This window comes from Sceloporus occidentalis, unplaced genomic scaffold (genome assembly GCF_023333645.1).
Source record: "Sceloporus occidentalis isolate IW3139 unplaced genomic scaffold, rSceOcc1.0.p SCAF_8, whole genome shotgun sequence".
In the NCBI taxonomy this organism is placed as follows: Eukaryota; Metazoa; Chordata; class Lepidosauria; order Squamata; family Phrynosomatidae; genus Sceloporus; species Sceloporus occidentalis.
The window spans coordinates 44,129,202-44,150,568 of NW_028316988.1; the positions used below are offsets into that span (position 1 = coordinate 44,129,202).

Sequence of the window (21,367 nt, forward strand, 5' to 3'; positions counted from 1 at the left end):
TACACTGCCAGGCTTTCACCTTGGATGGCTGGAGGTTATAAATTGATATTTGGAGGAGAAAGGAGTGACCCGTCAGTGACCCGCAACTGTCTGCCAAGGTCTGTAGTTGGAACAGGGTTGGAATTTCTTGTTTATTTAGGCTGAGGCTGCATCTCAGGATAACAAGGCTGGAATTAATGCAGTAATATTTGGTATGTTTTCTTTCTTTCAAAAGAAAAAGCCTTTAGAATAGAATAGAATCTTAGAATGGGAAGGGGCCACAAGGACCTTCTCATCCAAGCATCTGCCATGTAGAAATACATAACTAAAGCATTCCTGAAAGTTGCCCATCCAAGCTCTGTTTAAACACTATCCTTGAGGTGCCCCCCCTTCGAGGCACTCTGTTCTGCTATTGAGCCATTTTTATGATAAAGAAGTTATTCCTAATGTTTAGGTAGATTCTCTTCCCTTGTGATTTGAATCCATGACTCTGCTACCATCTCCGAGATTCACCATTGTGCTATGATAACCCCCTGTTGCTGGTGGAGAATGAAGAAACCAGAGAAGTGTCTGGCCATGTCTTCATAACCAGACACAGACTGAGAACATCCTCCACTTTGAAAATCTGAGCAGTTGATGTCAGTCGGTTGCATTTGACCATAAGAAAATAGACAGATGTGTCTCCAATCCCCCCCATGCCACTCTCCGCCAGCAACCAAATGGCCAACAGAATTCAGAGGGGCTATTGTAGAGTATGCCTAAATACCCTAAAGGCACCAGACCCTTTCTGATCTTGGAAGGTAAACAGGGTCAGCTCTGGTTAGTGCTTGGAAGGATGAACGCCAGGTGATGCTGCGTAGGCTCTATTTCAGAGGAAGGAACTGGAAAAACCACCTCTGAGTATCCCTTCCCTAAGAAAACCCTATGAAATTCAGGGAGTCACCATAAAGGTGACTTGAAGGAATACACAACACACATACACAAAAACAATACAACAAGTCCTGGGAAGGGTGTAAAAGAGTATCAGCCTCTGCAACAGCCCCTCTCCAAATCACATGAAGGCATAAGGGAGATGTATACCTCACCATGTCACCAAAAAACCCAGCATCTTTACACTTTCTTGGAAAGGGAAATAAATGCAAGGAGCTTGCTTTAACAACCGAATCCTAACACATCAGCACTACTGCTAATGCTACCAGACTCTGCTGTAAGCACTCTTTCCACCTCACTGGACTACAACAACCCAAACCAATGCTGCAACACAAGAGGGTTATATAATGGTATAATAGACATATCAACAAATCCACAATAAAAATGGTGTCGGGTTTACTTAGAAGATGAACAATGCTATCTCATCTTCTCATCTGCCAAACAAATCCAAGGGGCTTTGATGGATCTAAGGTTTCATTTAGCAGGACAGGAGCCAAGGAACAAACCCCCAGATAATCCACAACACTTCCTTTGGCAAATAGGAGAAGATGGAATGGAAGTAGCAATGCAAGCCTATCTTGCTGGCCTGACAATCATGCAATAGGCCTGATCATATCTCCTAATGTCTACTTGGTCAGCTTCATCACAAGATGGGCTCCGTTATTTAGGAAATAGGAAGTACACATTGGGGCAGTACAGATGGATGGCTCCATGCCACCCATCTTTGCCCCATGTCTAAGAGCCGCCTAGAGCGGCTCCTTTTTTGTGATGCCAGAAGCAGGAAGGAGCGCCACCATGATGCCACTTCCTGCCAGCGACGGCTGGTCACTGTATGGTGACAGTGACGGCATCATGGCAGCCCCAGTATGGATGTATTAGGGTTCAGGAGCATGTGGTTTCTGTGCACTCCCGAACCTTAATATTGCTGCCGCCACACCACAAAGCGCCCATGGGTAGCAGGCCTTTATTTATTTATGTTTAGTGTGGTATGGAAGTAGTGTAGAAATATAGGCAGGGTACAGACCGCCCAAAAAGGGCGGTTTCCCAGTGCCTGGTTTTGATCTGCAGGGATGCTGCAGTTTCCAGACCGCAGGACCTCTTCACGGACCAAAAAGAACCCACAAAAAGCGGGTTTGTCTTGTGGTGCGATTATGACACTGCAATGTGCCAATGGCACACTCGCGACGTCATAATGGTGCCGCGACATGCGGATGCTATACATCCAGCACTTAACAACAATGGCGCCCATCTGTACAGGGTGACGCCATTTTGATGCTCTCATCACACGCAAGGGGTGAGGGGCATCTAGAAGCGCCACCCCTTGCATGTGACAAGGGCATCCTTTCATGCCTGTCTGGACTGGGCCATAGTTAACATTGTCACTAACCAAAATCATCCTCCCATTATCCTTGAAATAAATCCATAAATCTCATGATGTGCTAGGTTGCTTTTTGAAGGAAATGTGTCCCTTCAAAGAATATAATGCCTTAGCACTGCAGCAGCTTCACACTTTTACATGCCACATTTCCCTGGTTTACTTTTCACATCCTGCTGAAATGAGCCTTTTCCCGCACGCTCAACCAGCTATATTCATCCATGGCCAGAATCCATTCTGCAATTCCTCTTTTATTTTTTCCTAATGTGGTTCCATTTCCCAAGGAAATAAAACGACCAGAAAGTAGCCAACAATGCAATACGCAATGCAACAATTGCTTCCTAAATATGGCCATAAGTAAGGGCAGCAATTACTTGATAGATATAGTAGCAAGGAACAAGAATGATGAACTGCTAACAAGTAACTTTTTACTTGTTCTGGCTTCCTTTCTGTTCTTAGGATTCATTGGATGCAAGAAAACAATCCCTTCCAGTGTTACATTGTTTAAAGAAAGCACTAAAATAGCTGCTTCATATAAGATTTAGGAGTACATTTGCTTGCTTTTATTATTACAGCCAAAGTCATTTTCAAAGATAGCATCCGCTCAGAGGCTAAGGTGACACCCCTGCAATTTAAAAATGCTTTTAGGCTAACTTTAAAACGTTTTAAAAATACATCTTCTTCACACGCAACAGTAATAATATACTGCAAGTTCAATTAAAACCAGCCTTGCATTCAAACACCATTCTAAATGCAAGTGAAAATCCAATTACAGTAGAAGGCATCAATCCAGCAACAATTAAAAGCCAAGCGAAACATCCAGGTTTTTGAGGCAGACTTTACCCAAGGAGGGCACAAAATAGGGAAACCATGGAAAAAGCCTCTGGAGACCAGGGTTTGAATCCTTGCTTGCTCCTGGAAACCCAGCATGGGACAGTGGTTTCAGTGTAGAACTAGGGCTCTGGGTTCAGATCCATGCTCAGCCACAGAAACCTTGAGCAAACTACATCCTCTCAGCCCCAGAAAATCCCATGATAGGTTTGCCTTAGGGTCACAATAAATTCGGGAAATGACCTGAAGGGACACAACGACAATGTTGGGCAAGTCATACTCTCTCAACCTCGGAGGAAGACAAAGGTAAACCCCTTCTGAACAAATCATGCCAAGAAAACCCTGCGATAGGTTTGCCTTAGGGTCGCCATAAGTCCAAAGCAACTTGGTCTTATAAGTCCTACCAGCAGCACATGAACAAAGCCTCCATCTTAGGCCCTGGAGAGGATGCTATAAGTGGAGATCATCCTTAGATTAAACCTGGCTCTAAAGCACCACATCTTGCAGTCCACTGCTTCCCAAACTTTGCTCCTCCAGATGTTTTGAACTTCAGATCCCAGAATTCCTGACTACTGGTCAAGCTGGCTGAGGCTTCTGGGAGCTGAAGTCCAAAACATCTGGAGGAGCAAAGTCTGTAGTCTCTGCAAACAATTAGCCAGCAGGACTCAGCATCAGCTTCCAAACCTTCTCCAGAACCATATTCTCTTACGATAGTCTAATCTGGATGAGATATGGGCATGGATGACTACAGCAAGGCCTGCTTTCTCCACATGGCAATAAAACTGGTGAAACAAACAAAACTGATCAAAGGCCCCCATGATAGTCTGTGCTTCCAGAGATAGAATCAAGCTCAGAAGACCCTTCAACCTTGGGCTTTCAAGAGGAGAGCTAACTCACTCAATACCAGCCTCACATCTCTATTCAGATCAGTACTTTTGTTTTATCTCGCTCGCACCTCAGCTCATTTGTCTTCATCCATCTCCAAACTGCCTCCAAGCAGATGTTCACAGTTCCACAGACTCTTTGGAGGAAACAGATAGTAGAGCTGCAAATTGTGTACATATTTATGGCAATTCTGCAGACTAACACGGCTATATCTTTGAATGCTTAGCTACTTCCAAGTTGTTCTTGCAGGTATCTAAAGGGAGGCTCCTATGGTCTAAATAGATCATTACTAATTCTGCACTAATTAATGCTCTCCCTGGAATTTCATTATATTAATACAAACTGAGCATTGGCTTCCTTGATCTATTATTTGTTTTCTCTAAAATGCATTACTGGGATGAATTAAACTCAGTATTAGGGAATCCAGTTGCTCAGTTGGTTGTCAGTCTCTCCTGAAAGACTACAGAGGTTTATAGATCAATACACACTGCAGGAATAATCCAGTTTGACACCGCTTAAACTGCCCTAGTTCAGTGCTAGGGAACCCTGGGAACTGTAGTTTATTGTGGCACTGTAGAAGGCTAAATGTCTCACAAAACTACAGTTCCTGGAATTCTTTAGCATTGAGCTAAAGCCGTCTCGATCTGGATTATTTCTGCAGTGTGTTTTGGACCCAAGAGACTCGATATAGCTTAAAGACCCCTTCTATCCAGATTGGGAAAACTGCAAGACCTGAAACTGGTCCACAGTGGGGCAGGAAATATTATGAGGTACAACCTGAGAGACAGGACTCACAAGAAAGCATTTTGATTGAGACAAATTAGTAACTTCTAGAAGAATTGTTCACTTGCGGGCAGATGCACTCCCAACTCAATTAACATTCCTTCCTTGACTCTTTAGTTTCACTTCTATGTAACTGCAATTTTAGGAGTCTTTAATTATGAAGGTACAGCGAAGGCAGACAGTTGACACCAACAGATGTTGCTTTCATACATTTATTCTGCAATGGAGTCTTTTCATAACTAAGTGTGGCTGGGGGTTCAAAGGACGATTAAAGGATGATTGTAACCCGAATACACACTTGTTGTTTTGCGTCTTCAAGCCATTTCCAACTTATGGTGACCCTAAGATCACCGAGTTTTCTGGGGCTGAGAGTGTGTGACTCACCCAAGGTTACCCAGCAGGTTTCCATGGCCAAGCGAAGAATTGAACCCCAGTCTCCAAAACCCTAGAGAAAGAGGGAAATTAACTAAAGAAGTAACTAAGGGCCCATACGGACAGGCCAAAATAAAGCTGCTTCGGGTCACTTTGGAGGTATGCTGTTTAAATGATGCATGTGTCCTAAGAGTCCAGAAGCTGCACCAAAGCTGCGCTCCATTCCTTAAGACTGAAGTGTGGCTTTGGCACAGCTTCTGGCCTCTTAGGACACATGCATCATTGAAACACCATACCTCCAAAGTGACCTGAAGCAGCTTTATTTTGGCCTGTCTGTATAGGGCCTAAGTTATCCATGTTATATCAGTCTATACTGTAAGCTGGTTTATGTTACAGCACCTTAAACCAAAAATCTGAATACATCAGATATTGGCCAAGAAGACGATAATCATGAAAGTGTTAGTTCAGTTCTTTCTACTCACAAAATGCTTAGGGGAGGTTTGCATGAAAAACATCTGGGATCCTTTAATATCTATACATACACACTCTAATTCTCATCTCTTATGATCAGCCAACTTTTTAGGGTTGCAATTAATTAATTTAATACACTACTGCTGAACCCAGTATGATCTTAAATGCACACAGCATAAGCGATTGCTATCTGTTTCTCCAGCATTGTTTTTATTATGGTTATAGGGGCCAGGATATTACATATCACTCTAAAGGGGAGATATTATTAGTAATAATTACATCAGTACCTTTAAGACGACAGTGGAAACTGTCTGGAAATTTCAATTGGCCTCTGGGATAACAACACTACAATAGTGCAACATCCTTTACAATGGTTGGTCACCCATTCCCAAGCCAAATGTTGTGCTATTGGTTCTTAAAGCTATAAATTCAGGAATTGGAGCCAGACTATCACCAGTCAGATAGGTACATGATGGCAAGCATATCTGTACTACATAACAGTGAATGCAGCCATCACGAAGATATAAGGTGTGTCTAGAGTTCAGCCATGAAACCCACTGAGTGGCCTTGGGCAAGTCACTCTCTCTCAGCCTCAGCAGATGGCAATGTCAAACTTCCTCTGAACAAATCTTGCCCCATGATAGATTTGCCTTAGGATTGCCATAAGTCAGAAACAACTTGAAGGCACACAGCAACCACAAGAGTGACGAATGGCTGGTTTCACGTCCCACCTCTGTCACAGGTCAGTGAGCAGCCATGGACTACAACTGTAGCTTGACTTCCCAATCTGTAAAATAGGAACAATTCACCCTACATAAAAACAAGTATGAACAGAAGTGCATTTAGTAGGTGTCAATCTTGTTTCTCTCACAAAATCATGCTCTAGAGGGCAGAAAGTGTGTAGCCTTCCTGATGTTACTGGAGCTCAGCTCCTACCTGCTTTAAGCAACATTAACCAGTGGTGAAGGCTGATGGGAGCTGCAATCCAGCAACATCTAGAGGTCCATAAATTGGCTGTCTGAGGTCAAGGCACACTTCTAGACTTCTCCACAGCCCTATATAGTGGGCCCTTGGGATCTGCTTGGGTTTGGTTCCAGGTCCCCCTGTGGATACCAAACTTGATGGATGCTCACATCCCATTAAATGCAATGGAATGGTAAAATGGTGTCCTTTATATAAAATGGCAAAATCAAGGTTTGCTATATATCTATATCATTATATAGATTCCAACCATGAATGGTTGAATCTGTGCATGCGCACACACACACACACACACACACACACATTCAAACCATGGCTGGTAGAATCTGTGCATACAGAGGGCTGACTGTATAGCAATGTGACATTAAGACAGGACTCTGCAAGGCCCCCTTTTTTCAAATGCGCAAGAGCACCCCCCCCATAGTAGGATACACACCGCCACATGCATTTATATGAGTTTAAAGCGACTTAGCTGTGCAACAAGACCCTTTAACTGACAAAACACACAGGCACCAAATTGCAACCCTTCTTTCAAGTCCTGGCATCCAGAGATCACCAGAAACTACCAGAATCTGCCCCTTTGGCCCCAAGACAGAGAGATATGCTCCATCCACATCCCAGAAACCGTGGGAGGCAGGGGCTGGGGGAGAAAGGAGATTAAGGTCGAAGGTCTTTGAGTGGAACTGAGCTCCTTCCTTCTTTTGTGCTAAACCCTCACACTGGACACACACACCAGACAGGGCTGGGCTAAGCATGGAGGAAGGAGAGGGTCCTCCCAGCTGCCCAAGTGGCTTCCAGAGCTCAGAGAAGGTCTTGAAGAGGGTTGAGGCATCCATCTGAAGTGCCAGAGAGCTAGACAAAACTATACATGCCTTTGTTTGATAAAAGACATTCCCCCAGGAAGAGAGGGAGAAGGAGAGGGCTGTAGTTGGGGGTGGGAAAGGGGGGTGGCGGGAGAGATAAGGGAACCAGGATGCAGGAACCTGAAGGAGACAGTTGAGCCAAAGGAGAAACAACCTTCCCACTATTGGTGGTCTTGTCCCGTTTGGCAAGTTGCGTATCTCCCCGCACTAGGAAATGCATCCAAGATGGGCCTAAGAAAGCACCCTGTGTGCCTTTCAAGTCATTTCTGATGTATGGAAAACCTATCCTGGGATTTTCTTGGCAAGATTTGTCCTTGCCTTCCCCAGAGGCTGAGAGAGTGTTACTTGCCCAAAGTCACCCTTCCATGGCACCCTAACACTGCAGATAATGCCAAGAGAGTTTTTAGGGTGGCTGCAATACTTCTCTGCCTTAGATTGCAAGGCCAAAGGGGAAACAACATCCCTGCCATCCAGCCCCATTGCGTTTGGTGCTTCACGTATCTGCCTCTTACAAGAAACGCATCTAAGATGGGCAAAAGAAAGCACCCCAATACATCAGATAGTGTCATGTTTCTTCATCCTGATCAAGAGAGAGTTGGTAGGGTGGATGCAACATCTCATCTCTGCCCCAGACTGCAAGGCCAAAGGGGGGAAACAGCATCCTTGCCACCAGTCCCACCCCATTTGGTACCTTTAGTGTTCCTCTAAATATAGGACAAATGGGCATGAAAGCACCCTACCCAACAGATAATGCCATGCCCCTTCATCTCCCTCAAGAGAGGTGTGTAGGGTGACTGCAATGTGTCATCTCTGCCCCAAACTGTAAGACCAAAGGAGAAACTGGTCCCACTCCATTTGGCACCTCAAATCTCTCTCCCTTCCCCAAGAAAAGCATCTAAGATGGGGATAAGAAAGCACCCCAAGACAGCAGATAAGGTCAAGCCCCTTCATGCCTCTCAAGGAGGTGTTTGTAGGGTGGCTGCAACACTTCATCTCTGCCCCAGACTGCAAGGCCAAAGGGGAAACCAGTCCCAGCCCATTTGGCACCTCAGGTACCTTTCCCCTCACCAAGAAATGCATCTAAGATAGTCATAGGAAAGCACCCAAACACAGAAGGTAATGCCATATCCTTACATCCCTCTCAAAGGGGAGTTTGTAGGGTGGCTGCAACACTTCATCTCTGCCCCAGATGGCAATCCCACCCCATTTGGCACTTTGGCTATACCTCTCCTCACCAAGAAATATATGTCAGATGGGTGGATAGGAAAGCACCCCAAGACAGCAGATAAGGCCAAGCCCCTTCATCCCTCTCAAAGGGGCTTTGCAACATTTCCTCTCCAGCCCAAATGCAAGGCAAAAACCCTTTGCAGTTACGTCCAAGCCAAGATTCCCGCTTGCCTTCCTCACTCCTTGAAAAAAAAGAGGGGGGGAGGAAGGAAGGAAGGAATCATTCTTTCTTACATCCTGAAACCCTTTAAGTTGCTACCAAGCCTTCCAAGCCAGACTCCCACTTGTCTTCCCTGCTCTTTCCTTAGAAGTAAAAGGAGGAGGGGGGGGGAAGGAAAAGAGGGAAGGAAAAGGAGGAGGGAAAGAAAAAGAAACGAAACGAGGGAGAAACGATTCTTCCTTGCATCCTCAGACCTTTGCAACTGCTTCCAAGGCAGAGTCCTACTTGCCTTCCTTGCTCTTAGAAGCAAAAGATGAGGAGGGAAAAGGAAAAAAAGGAAAGAGGGGGAAGGAAGGGAACCATTCCTCCTTGCAGCCTCAAACCCTGCAATCTTGCAGCCGCCTTTAATATCTCCCAATCAAGGATCAAAATGAAAGGGGGAACCCAGAAGTGTGCTGGGAAGTGGGTGCCTTCAGGGAAGCCCTTCTTTTCCAGAGAGCCTCCTCTGCAGCCTCCCCGAAAGGGCACCTCTTGAGGAAGGCTGGGCTTCCCAACTCCAAAGGTTTATGGAGGAAGGCAAATCTCTGCCAGAGCAGCAGCACCTGAGGAGGAGGCAGCCTGAAGCCCAGGGAAGCGCATGGCTGCCAACGTCTGGCTTGCAGCAAAGTTTCCAAAAGAGCAAAAGAAGACCCCCAGCCCAGCCCCCTCCTACTTTCCCAGAACCTTTAAGTTACTTTTTAACTATAAAGTTACAAATAGGGAAATAATTTCCCCTCCACAGCCCCTATAGAACCCCAAGCTGGGTCCTTTGGTCCCCTTTGGTTCCCTTTGGCCTTCCTTGGACCCCCCAAAAGCCCCCCAAGCCCCCCATCCCTCTCACATGGTCCCCAAGGAGGAAAAGGGGGTCCAAGGAGGAGCACCCACCGCGGCTCCGACGTCCTGAGCCCCCCGAAGAAGAAGCAGGAGAAGGAGAAGCCAAAGAGGGGGGAGCCCCTGAGGGCCCCCCTTCATCCTTTGCATCTCTCTCTTGGTCCTCAGCAGCCTTGGGGGCTCCTGGCTCTGCTTTGCAGGGCTGGCATGGCCCTTTGGGGGGGGGGTCCAAGAAAGAGCTTGAGCAGAGGTGGGCTCCTGCCTTCTTCCTTTCCTTCTCTCCTCCTTTCTTGCTTTCCTTCCTTCCTCCTTTCCTGCTGCTCCTTGCAAAGTTGGCCTCTCTGCGCCCGAAATCCAGCAGCAGCAGCAGCAAGAGCTCCTCTCCCGGGACTACTTTGCAGCCAAAAAAGAGAGAGAGGGAAAGGGGCAGGACGGGATTCCTCCGCCCCAAAGAGAGAGGCAGAGAAGGGGGGGGGGCACGGCGGAAGGGTCCCGGCTCAAAGGCGCAGCCAGGCCTTGCAGGTTAAAGGAGGCTCTTGCAAAGGACCGAATGGTGAGGGGCACTTTGGCCCCTGAAGAAGGGACTCCCTGCACCTGGAAAGGGAGGGAGAGAAGTTACTTGTAGCCCTGGGGGGCAGTTTGAGGAGTATATGGAAGGAATGGGAGGAGGGAAGTTGCTTTAGCCCTGGGGGGGGATAAGAAGGGGATTCCTTTCACCTGGGAAGGAAGGAGAGGGAGGGAAGTTACTTTAGCCCCTGGGGGGCAGTTTGAGGTGTGTATTGAAGGAAAGGGAAGGAGGGAAGTTACTACTTTAGCCCTGGGGGGTGACTTCCTCTTTTGGAGCTTTGCTTGAGAGGAGGTTTTTTCCCACGAATGGGAGGGAGGGCAGTCATTTCAGGTGATCCAGAGGGAAAGAAAAGAGAGTCCCTCTCAGTCCATGGCTCCTATGGCCCCCTCATTTTCCATTTGACAGGTGTGTCCCTTCATTTAGATGAATTGGATGCCAAGGATCCCAATTTTAAAGAGCTGCAAAGAAGGGGAAAGTCCCCACAGTTAAAGGATCCGTAGTATTGCAAATCAAGCGCTAACAAACTGCATTAACTCTTCAGTGTGGATGCAATCTCAATGCCACCCTGAAACCCCAGCGTCCCATCGCGAGGAGGAGCCAAAGCAGTTCAAGCGGTGTCAGACCCGGTTCCTTCTGCATTGTGTGGATGCAAAGCCCTGGGGCAAACTACCAAGCCGAATTGTAAAGCCTTACAAAGCCCTGGGGCAAACTACCAGCCCCAGACGCCCTGGTGCAAACTAGAAAGCCCAGGATGCGATAGTATGGAGCCAGGAGAGTTGAAGTGGCATCAAACCCCTTCAGCAGTGTGTGTGGATGCACAGCCCTGATGCAAATTATAAAGCCCCAGGAGCCCTGGTGCAAACTATAAGCTCCAGGGTGCCATAGTACGGAGCCTGGGCAATCCAAGCGGAGCCAAAGTGAGCTATGTCTGCAGTGCAGATGCAGCCTTAGCATCCCTTTTGGAGGAAGAGGAGGAACTTGGCCTGGAAGGGGGGGGGGGAGAGGGGGGCGTCGGCTTGCTTTGTGGCACCTTGATTGACAGCCGAGGCAGCCCCGCCCCTCCCTCTCCTCCATTCCTCCTCCTCCTCCTTCCTCTCTTTCCTCGCGGGGCTCCTTTTCTCTCTGCCCCCCCCCTTTTGCTCCAAAAATGCCTCCACTTTGAGACGCTGGATTGCAATTGCAAAAGGGAGCAAAAGACCCCCCTTTAGGAGCCCTTTGGGGACCCTCATGGTCTAAGTTTTCTTCTGAGGACAAACTTTCTCCTGGGGAGGGAGAAAGCCCCCAGCCTTTCTCTGCCCCCCCTTTGGGGCCAGGAATTGGGGTCCCCCCTTGAAGCCTCTTCTCAGCCGCCATGCAGGGAAGGTAAGGAGGGGGGTCGGGGGAAAGATGGGGCTGAGATGCAAAGGGGGGTCCCCTCCATGCTCCCCACTTGGATTGGCTTGAGGCTTTGCAAGCCTTTTTTCCCTTTATTGTATTCCTCCTTTTGCAGGGTGCTGCTTCTTCTTCTGGCACTCGCATGTCTGAACGCGGATCCCGTGAACGGGGTAAGTGCAGGGGGAGGCTGGGCAACACGCATCTCCAGGGATTTTTATGGCTGTTGGGTGCCTCCAGGTCTTCCATGGGGAGTCTCTCCTGGGGTTTTCGTGGCAAGGTTTCTTCAGAGGGAGGCTTTCTCTGAGGCTGAGAGAGTGTGGCTTGAGTGGGCTTTATGGCGGAGCTCTAGGCACACCTTTTATCCCATTAGGAGTGGCTTGGTGTGTGCCTTCAGGTCTTTCATGGAGACCTTGTCCTAGGGTTTTCTTGCAAGGTTTGTCCAGAGGAGGTTTTCCTTGACCTTCCCCTGAGGCTGAGAGAGTGTGACGTGGTCAACAGCACCCAGTGGGTTTCATGGCAAAGCTCTAGACCCACTTTATACCTTCATTATTATTGTTAGTTGTTGTTGTGTGCCTCCAAGTCTTCCATGGTGACCCTTTCCAGGGATTTTCTTGCAAGGTTTCCCCTGAGGCTGAGAGAGTGTGGCTTGCCCAAGGTCACCCAGGGGCTTCCATGGGCTCGAACCCTGGTCTCCAAAGTCGTCGTCCAATGCTCTGACTACTACACCCCACTCTCTCTCCTCCCAGGGGTAGCAAAGGACAGTAACAACCCAGACCCCCCCAACTAGGGATGCCTTGCTTGGGCCAACCCAGATGCACCCCATCCATACTGCAAAAGGTTCAACCTGGAAGAGAGGAGTTGGTCAAGTGAGCTTTCCTCTCGGACCTTGAACCTGCTTAGGGACTTTGGGTTTTGTCATTAGTTTTTGGTGTTAAAGCTGCTGCCACACTGCAGAATCTGATACAGTTTGATACTGCCCTAACTGCCCTGGCTCCATGCTGTGGGATCCTGGGATGTGTAGTTTGTTGTGGCACCAAGGTTGCACTCACAACTACAGAAGTACCTAGGAAAGCTCATGCTGCCAACTTCTCTCTTTCGGTTAGTCTCAAGGGTGCTACAAGATCCCTTTCCAGACTGATTTTCCAGACTTAGCATATAGACTTGAATACAGATATTGCAACTTTTCAGCTGTGGAAGCCATTGTTTCCCTGTTTAGTGTGTGTGTGTGTGTGTGTATACACATTAGCTTTTCTTTTAGTCTTGTTTGTTTTTAGTTGCATGTGTTTATTCCTTGTATATCTTTTTGCATATGGAAAATTAGCTTGTATCTATTTGTTAGTATTTTTAAAACGTAATTGTTGCAATTATGTTTGAACAACAGGAAAGCACAGAGTTTTTTAAATTGGAACTACAGTGATAACTGTCTACTTTTGGAGGGGCTTGAAACTTTTATCTGTAACTAATTATGTTTAAAAATTAATTTTTCAAGCTCTGAATTCAGGTCGCCAGCTTTCCTTCTCGGTCTGAAATTGTGCAGATGCTTGTCTTACCATTTCTAAATGGATTCCCTTTTGCTACTCGCTGTTAAAGGAAACAGACCGAATTAGGATTGGCAGACTGAAAACCGGAGAAGGGTTATGTCTCTTTAATGGTTGTGTCAAAGGGTGTTGTGAAGCAGCAGCTGGGGCTTATCAGACAACCAGGTAACAAGCAATAGCTGCTGAGATTCTGCCTTCTACACAACCGTTAAAGGCACAGGAGCCCTCTCCAGCGTTCTCTGTGGCAACCGGATTCAGAGTGTATTAACCTGGTAGTCATAACATGTGCCAAACCAAATACTCACAAAAGTGTACAGCAAAAAGGTAGTGGTTTGCATGTTGGATTATGACTCTGGAGACCAGGGTTCGAGTCCCCACTCAGCCATGAAACCCATTGGGTGACCTTGGGCAAAGTCACACTCTCTCAGCTTCAATGGAAGGCAATGGCAAACCTCCTCTGAACAATTATGGCTAAGAAAACCCTGTAATAGATTTGCCTTAGGGTCGCCAAAGTAGGAAACTACTTCAAGGTTCTCAAAAGCAACAACAACAACGCATCAATAGAGGTATAGTGTCTAGATCGATAGAAGTCATAGTGCCACTCTGTTCTGCTTTGGTAAGATCTCATTGGAATGATATTGTGGCCAGATCTGGGCAAAACAATTCAAAAAGGATGTGGAGAAACTGGAGCCATGTGTCCAAAGGAGGGTGGCTAAAATGGAGAAGGGTCTAGAAACCATGAAGCCCTATGAGGAAGGACTTAGGGAGCTGAGGATGTTTAGCCTGGAGAAGGTTAAGAGGTGAGCCCTGTTCAAATATATGAAGGGACGTCATCGTTTAAAAAATTTAATGTCCTTAAGGGCCACAGAAATATCCCTGGGTGGCCACATGGAGTTCACAGGCCACACATGAATTAGAACCAAATGGAAAACTACCTGAACATCCAAAGAATGATACCTTTATGGGACCAACCAAAATGCACAATTACATGCTTTCAAAGTCACACTGGATTCTTCATCAGGGAAACAGGAGGGGAAAAATTGAAGATGTCAGTCATAGGCCTGCATTTTCTGTTTCTGGTCTTAGTTCAGATATTAGGGCAGGCTGTCTGCAGGCTGGCATCTCCCTCTTTGGCCATGCAATCAAAGTCAAGGAAATTTAATGTGGATTGCAACTCAAAGAAGACCTCCAGATTGTTTGGCGTGGGAGAATTTGAATCTGGCCCACTTGAGGCTTTGGGTTCATGTGCCTTTCTTCTTAAAGCCCTGCTACTAAGAATGAGTAGAGGAATCCCCCAGTTTGGTCTTTGTTGCCTTAACGTTACCCAGCCCCAAATGGCTGCCCCCCAAAGCATGTTCCTTCACTCCTGCTGTATATATTATTGTTCATAGACCTGGGACTATATGGAGTCAGTCGTGTGCATTTGAAGTGTTTTCGGACTTTCCTGGCATAGTTCAGGCCATCTGTGGAAGACCTTTCTGCTGCTGAAATGGATTCACTGTGCAAGGCACTTAACTATGATGGGAATAACCCCCTTTTTTAAGTTAGGTAAGGGCTGATAAAGTCAGAACCCCAATAAAATGCAGCTTTCTGTTGCAAAAGCCTTGTGTTTTATAGCCAGCTATTTCCTTCTCATAAATCAGTACCAAACCTTGGACCTTTGGTAGATCATCACCATAAATTGGAAGGGAGGACTGGAGGTGATAGTGTCAGTAGACAGTCTTAAGACCAGTGACAGTAAAATATCTTCTTAAACTGGTTGAATTAAGCTGAGGAGTGCACAAGCCATTCAAAAGTGTAGTGTAGCCCTTTGGCTCATTCCTTTGCCAGAAGCCACAGTTAAACAAGGAAGCCTCCAATTAACCATACCTTCCCATTTTGTCTGAAGTAGGTAGCTATGGTTAGCACCTTTGGAATAAACCAGGATGTTAAACCATGGCTTGAAATATGATTTGAAGACTCTGTCTTTGCCAAAGAACAGGCTTCCTAGTTCCGAAGGACTTCACGCATGAACAAAAGGCCCATGAATATGCAGTCTTATTAGACCAAGATGTGATCAGCCAAAGTGGTTTAGTAAATATCAGAAGAATATTGATATCCATACCCAATATGATCTATGATAAAGGATTATGGGAGCTGCAGTCCAAAACATCTGGCAAGCTAAATGTTCCTGGCCCAGTTCTAGAAAGACACATTTGCATGGCTGAAGTTATAAACATATAAACGTGTCTGAAATGTAATTCCCTTGGCAATATAACTTCTCATCTCTTACGTTTCTAAAACATGTTTCCAGCATGTAGTGAGTTTTTAATATATATATATATATGTTTAAAGTTTTCCTGTTTCAAAATCAAAGAGAACTTTTTAACAAAAAGACAGGCAAATAGTTTCCTTTCCTTTTGGGCTGAGAAAAAAGGGAATTTGTCATCCTTCCACAGTTGTCCTAACTTGAATTAAATGTGTTCCAATGCCTTTAATTTAAATTTTGGCCTTGATACAGTGGACTCTGCATTGCACTGAGCTGTTTTATTTCAGAGAAGGAAACACATATCTCAACATCTTTCAAAGTTTGGCTTGGAGAATGCGCTGTCCTCCAGATGTTGTTGGACTGCAACAGCTCCATCAGCATCATAGGCAGTGGCGAAGGACGATGGGAATTACAGTCTGGGAACATCTGGAAGGTTGCATGTTCCTATCACTTCTTCTAGCATCTCCCTTAGAGAAGTCAAAGCCTGGCAGGAGACTGAAGCTGGGTTCAAATGACACCATTGAGTAATTGAAGTTTTAGATAGCAAGCAAGTATGTGGCCCAGTGAGCAAAGTACTATATGTTCAAAGCATAGAGGTGGTAGCATTCACAAAATTGACTGGTTTATAACCTTCTGAAATGTAATTCCCTTGGAACTGTCATGGGCAATGGTTATATCAGCCTTCCCTGAACCACCCGGTATCCTTCAGATGTGTTGGATTATAGCTACCATCATCCACCATTTGCCATGCCATCTGAAGATGGGAGGTGTATTCCAGCACATCTCTAGAGCACCTGGTTGAGTAACTCCACCTGATGGAGGGTGTTGTTCCCAATGCAGCAACAATCCACTTAAGGTGTTCTTGTAGATTGACCCCTTTTTTTCCAGACTGGTGTGACTCCTAATTGTGAAGGCAGACATTAACTGAGATATTAATTCCTATTCATGTATCTTTCCCCCTGTCTGTATACTTTAATAAAGAGAGCCGGCATGGTGTCGTGATTTGAGCATTGGATGATGACTGTAGAGATCAGGGTTCAGTCCCCATTTTACTATGGAAACCCACTAGTGAGGAAGCTAAGAGCCCATTCAGGGAAGATGGGGAGATAGAGGGATCTTTGTTGCTCAAGGGTTCCCCAAAGGCTTGGCTCAGAAATGCCTGCCTGTAAGTGGTTTAGAACCACTGAAGTGCTCCCATTGTTCTTCCATCGACCAATTGTTTGTGGAGAAGCCATTTTTGTAATAACGGGATCTTCTGTGGCTTCTCCACGAATGATTGGTTGACGGAAGAACAGAGGAATGCCTCAATTACATTTCAGAAATGTGGCGGATGATCCCACATATGCGCATCTGAAGTGCTTGGGCAACATTTGGGCTATGATTACCGCATGGTAAGTCCCTTGTGTGATAGAGTCCATGGAGTTGGAAGAGACCTCAACGGCCATCCAATCGAACCCCATTCCACCATGCAGGAATACACAGTCAAAACACTCCCATCAGGTGGCCATCCAGTCTTTCCAAACCTGCAAAGAAGATGATTCCACCACTGGAGTTCAGTTTGCACTGAAGTAGGCCCACATTTCCCCCTCAAGCTCTGCTTTTGTGTTCCTTGGCCAGCCAAGGCAAACACAATTCAATGTCTTTACAGGGACGCTTATCATCTGGGGAGAGATCTTAACATGCCTGTTTGCTGGGGTAGTTTTCCATTCAACCTGCCAAGAACACTACAGCCCAATAGAAAAGCATAATCCTTGTCCAGTTTGTTCCTGAAAAAATGCTAGTTATAAAAGGCCGGGGGTTATTTATTTTTTTTGGAAGGTGGGGGTTTGGGTTTCTTGGAAGAGGCTGGGATTTGTATTTGAGTGGGAGAAATTGACCAAATTCCCCACTCTCTGGTCCCCTTAACATACACTCACTCTTATCTAACTGGATAGATTTTAAACTGGAATTCAGGCTTGATGTTTGCTTGAAGTTAAAGCACCTGGAGATGCTAAGACATTGGGAATGATTATGAAATGGGTCCCAGTGGTGTTTTGAGCATTGGACTTTGACTCTGGAGACCTGGGTTTGAATCCCAGCTTGGCCATGGTCAAACCACTGGGTGACTTTGGACAAGTCACAGACTCTCAGCTTTCAAAAACCATGTGATAGGTTTGCCTCAGAGTCTCCGTTGGTCAGAAATGAAGGCACACAACAACATGTCACCCTTCTTGCAGTCCTTGCAAAACCTTTGCATGGTCAGGCAATATATTCACAGGGGCAACTCACTAATGCATTTTTGGGGAGGAGAGTGGTTCTGGTTGCAATATTATGCTGCTGTATCAACTGCTGGAATTGCAAGCTTCTTTTCAAGGCTACCTCCATCTCCTTTCCTCCTTGCCTTTCTGCCTTCAATAGTGGAAATACCGTTGTCTTCAGTAGTGCTGGATGTAAGGAGAAGCTCTGTGTGCCTGTTTAGTGCATGCATGGACAGGCCATGGCTTGCATGCTGTGAATATGAGCCTGTCAAAGTTGAGTGCTTCTTGTCCGTACCTTCAAAGCTCTCCATGGCCTTTCTCTGTCTAATCTCTCACCTCCTATGTCTTGAAACTTCCCTGCTGCTCACCTCTGCTCCATCTCTCTCATCTCTTTTCAAAAGTCTTCCCCCTTCCTTCCTCTTTTATGCCTGGCCCTATCTCCCATGATGCCTCTGTGATGCCACCTCTCTTGCTTTCTTTCTGCTCCCTCCTGGAAAATCCCCTTTCTCTTGAATCCTTTGGCAGGGCCCTCAGTGCAACTATAGCTTGGCCACTTTTCCTCCAAGGAATGGTAGTTTATTCATCTGCTCTCTCACAGGATGCAGAGAGTTTTTCCATGACCACTTTTGCATCCCTATGTCTGCCATCTACACACACAATTTCAAGATGCACATGGAAAGCTGGGCATAGTTCTATACAGAGCTGGCCATAAGGATGACAGTTTTAAAAAGTAGTTTTTCCAAGTTTCACCTTATGATGAAAAATTATGCATATTCATCCATCTTTTCTTTCTTTCTTTCTTTCTTTCTTTCTTTCTTTCTTTCTGCAATCCTTACTCCCAGCATGCAATGGGCAGCAACATCAGAGTCAAGTGATGGGGCCAGAGAGGGCAGTTTAGTGTGGCCACGTATCATACTACAAATATACCACCTGTATTTGAAGCTGCCCTCTGTAAAGCCTTTCTAAAGGCTGTGAGTGACCTGCTACTCCCACTAGTCTTAGCCAGGAAAAACCATGGTACGGATTGTGGCAGCCCAAAAACATGGAGTGGGGTGGAAATTACAGTTACCAAACCTTGCTTTAGATTGTTTTCCTTTAGTGGCATGCATTAGGGAAACGTAACTAATTCAGTGGAACCCCAAATAATGAAACAAACTACATATTTCATAAAATCACTACTTCCCAATCTGGAGGCTAAGAAGGGAAGAGAAAACGTGTTGCATTGGCAGTCATGGGGACACTGTTTTGTTGCTCTTACTGCTAAAAAGACAGAGGAGAAACAGTTGGTACCCACTGAGATGTCAACGCTTAGTGGCCACATAAATCTGACAACTGATGGGAACTGCAGTCCAATACTTCTGGAGGCCCTAGAAGGAATGACTATGAGGGATGAGGCCTCCTTTTTCTCCATGGAAGCCCTAAGATGTGTGTGTATTTAAGCACAGGTTCACAGGAGTCATTGTCGATGAGCTTCAGTAAGTTTGCCGAGGTGAGGTGACACATGGCCACCTTATCTGGCCTCTTTTTTGGAGCTCAGTATGAAATCCAGGAGGTCTGGTTCATTCTGGAAAACATTCCTGATGTTAAAGAGGACAGAGAAAGGTCAGTGTGGAATTAAGCCATTTGCCATTGCACTTAAGAGCTGACCAAAGTCTGGAGATGGTTGGAAAACAGCTGTTAAGGACTGATGAGTATATAATGGGACAGGATTTGCGATAGCATCAGTGCAAATATATCTTGACCACCTTCCTCCATGCAATGGTAGTTTATGGTCCCAGTTGTTTTTCCTTCTTTTCTTGTCCCTGCAAAACAAACAGCAGGGGATCATTTATCTTTTGAAAAAGGAAATGCAGACTTTGGGAAGATCTTCTTCAAAGAAAAGCACCACTGAATCTGTTTATGTGTAGCTATTCTCCCCTTGCAGGTCTGGCCTGCTATTTTCACCATTTCACTGACTGGCTTTGGATTGGGGAGGGAATGGGAAGTAGAACAGCATAAGATTTTCAAGGCAACTGATGTGTCCTTGTGACAGACCCACCTACATCCAGTGCTAAGAAGTGACCCTGAACACAGGGCTGGGTTATGATACAGCTCCTGATCCTTTTTAATCTGAAAGAAATATTGTGGAATGATGTCAGATCTCCATGGCTTGTTTTTCTCAACCTTAAAAAGAGTTTACCTTACCAAAGGAGAGGATATGATAAGAGCAGGGGCCTAAATACGTTGTGAAGAACAGCACTAAAATGTTAAGACTCTTCAGTAGGGATAGGAATCATAGTGGGAAGTAGTATGATGGCTATATATGACTTTTAGCATCAATTGTCATATTATTTCCACTTTCAGTGTAGTTGTAGACATTGTAGTTGTAACAGTGCAGACATATTATTTTCAATTTCACATCTAGTAGATGTGAAAGCTAAAGAATGAAGACATTTTGGCAGGGGAAGGAAATCTGGAAGAGACTTCTCCATTTGCCAAAAAGAGTCTGAGATCAAATGAAGCCTGAATTCCCTCTCAAAACTAAACTGAGGTTATGGTTCTTTGGACATAAGACAACCTGAATAGATGATGGGATCTTCAATCTTAGAACAATAAAACCATAGAGTTGGAAGACACCCAAGGGTTATAGAGTCCAATCCATTCCCAACAGATGGCCATCCAAACTGTGCTTAAAAACCTTCAAAGGCAGTATAGTCCACAGTCAAATAGCTCTTATAATAGGAAGAGCTTCCTAATGTTGAGGTGGAATCTCTTTGCCTGTAGTTTGAATCCATGGCTCAGAGTGTGAGTCTCCAGAGCAGCAGAAAACAAGCTTGCTCAATCCCCAGTATGACAATATGACTTAGGAACATCTAGAAGACCACTGTTGCCCATCCTTGTTTATTCCGATTGTCTCTCCAAGAATGTCAAAGTGCAATAGAACAGAGTGAATTACCTTGATGCTATTTTAACTGTGGGGGATATAAAGAATGTATCTCCCTGTATTTGAGAGATCCTGAATCTCAGAATTCCTCGTTCTCTTTATCAGTGCTGGGCAAAGGTGACAGGACTCTCCTTTGCTCAGTGAATTGCTGCAGTTTGGTATCTTACCTTTTTGACTGCTGATGTCATAGGGTGATAGCCTCAGTAGTATTAATCACAAATAAGAGGAAGCTGTTTCATCTTGTAGGTTAAACATAGACCTGGTAATCCTTCCTGTCATCCTGTTGAGGTTGACAAATCCTTGCTCTCCTACTGGGCTGTGGGACATCTCAACTGTAGAACTGTAGCCTTCAATCAACTGATAGCTCACATTGATTATAAAGATTTTGATTGTTTGTGGACAAACACCAGGTTTCCAGGATCTGCTTTTCTTCCTAGGTCACCTGCTAGAGCCCAGTGCAAACAATATTTTGTTGTTGTTGCAGTCATCTGCCCTTGAGTCAACCTCAGCTCATGGTGACTCTGTGGATGAGACATCTCCAAGACTCCCTCTCCTCAGCCTCTCTGCTCAGGTCCTGCAGGCCTGTGTCTGCCCCAAAATGGGGGAATATAATAGCAGTATGAAAGGTTCTTCTTGGGGAGGTGGACCTTGTCATGTCCCACCTGGAGGAGACCTTTCCTTCTCAAGGCAATATAACTTGAAGCACCATGAGCAAAAGGTCAGACAAAGCCCTGCTACGCTTTAAATGGAAG

General features: G+C 45.7%; 2 protein-coding genes across 5 annotated transcripts in view; one reads left to right on the plus strand and one right to left on the minus strand.

The window, feature by feature from the left end:
• The window catches only part of LOC149308798 (uncharacterized), an 87,927-nt gene extending 77,815 nt beyond the window's left edge, over positions 1 to 10,112 (minus strand). For both annotated transcript variants that reach the window (XM_089536484.1, XM_089536486.1), the window contains exon 1: positions 9,782 to 10,112. In XM_089536484.1, coding sequence (XP_089392610.1) covers positions 9,782 to 9,877 — 96 coding nt within the window. In that variant the 5' untranslated portion in view covers positions 9,878 to 10,112. The remainder of the gene's footprint in view (positions 1 to 9,781) is intronic.
• Positions 10,113 to 11,433: 1,321 nt separating this feature from the next.
• COL4A6 (collagen type IV alpha 6 chain) overlaps positions 11,434 to 21,367 on the plus strand; it is a 117,750-nt gene continuing 107,816 nt past the window's right edge. For 2 of the 3 annotated variants that reach the window (XM_089536487.1, XM_089536488.1), the window contains exons 1-3: positions 11,434 to 11,657; positions 11,785 to 11,839; positions 15,743 to 15,888. In XM_089536487.1, the coding sequence (XP_089392613.1) occupies positions 11,812 to 11,839; positions 15,743 to 15,888 (174 nt within the window). In that variant the 5' untranslated portion in view covers positions 11,434 to 11,657; positions 11,785 to 11,811. The remainder of the gene's footprint in view (positions 11,658 to 11,784; positions 11,840 to 15,742; positions 15,889 to 21,367) is intronic. The other variant, XM_089536489.1, reaches the window with a different exon arrangement.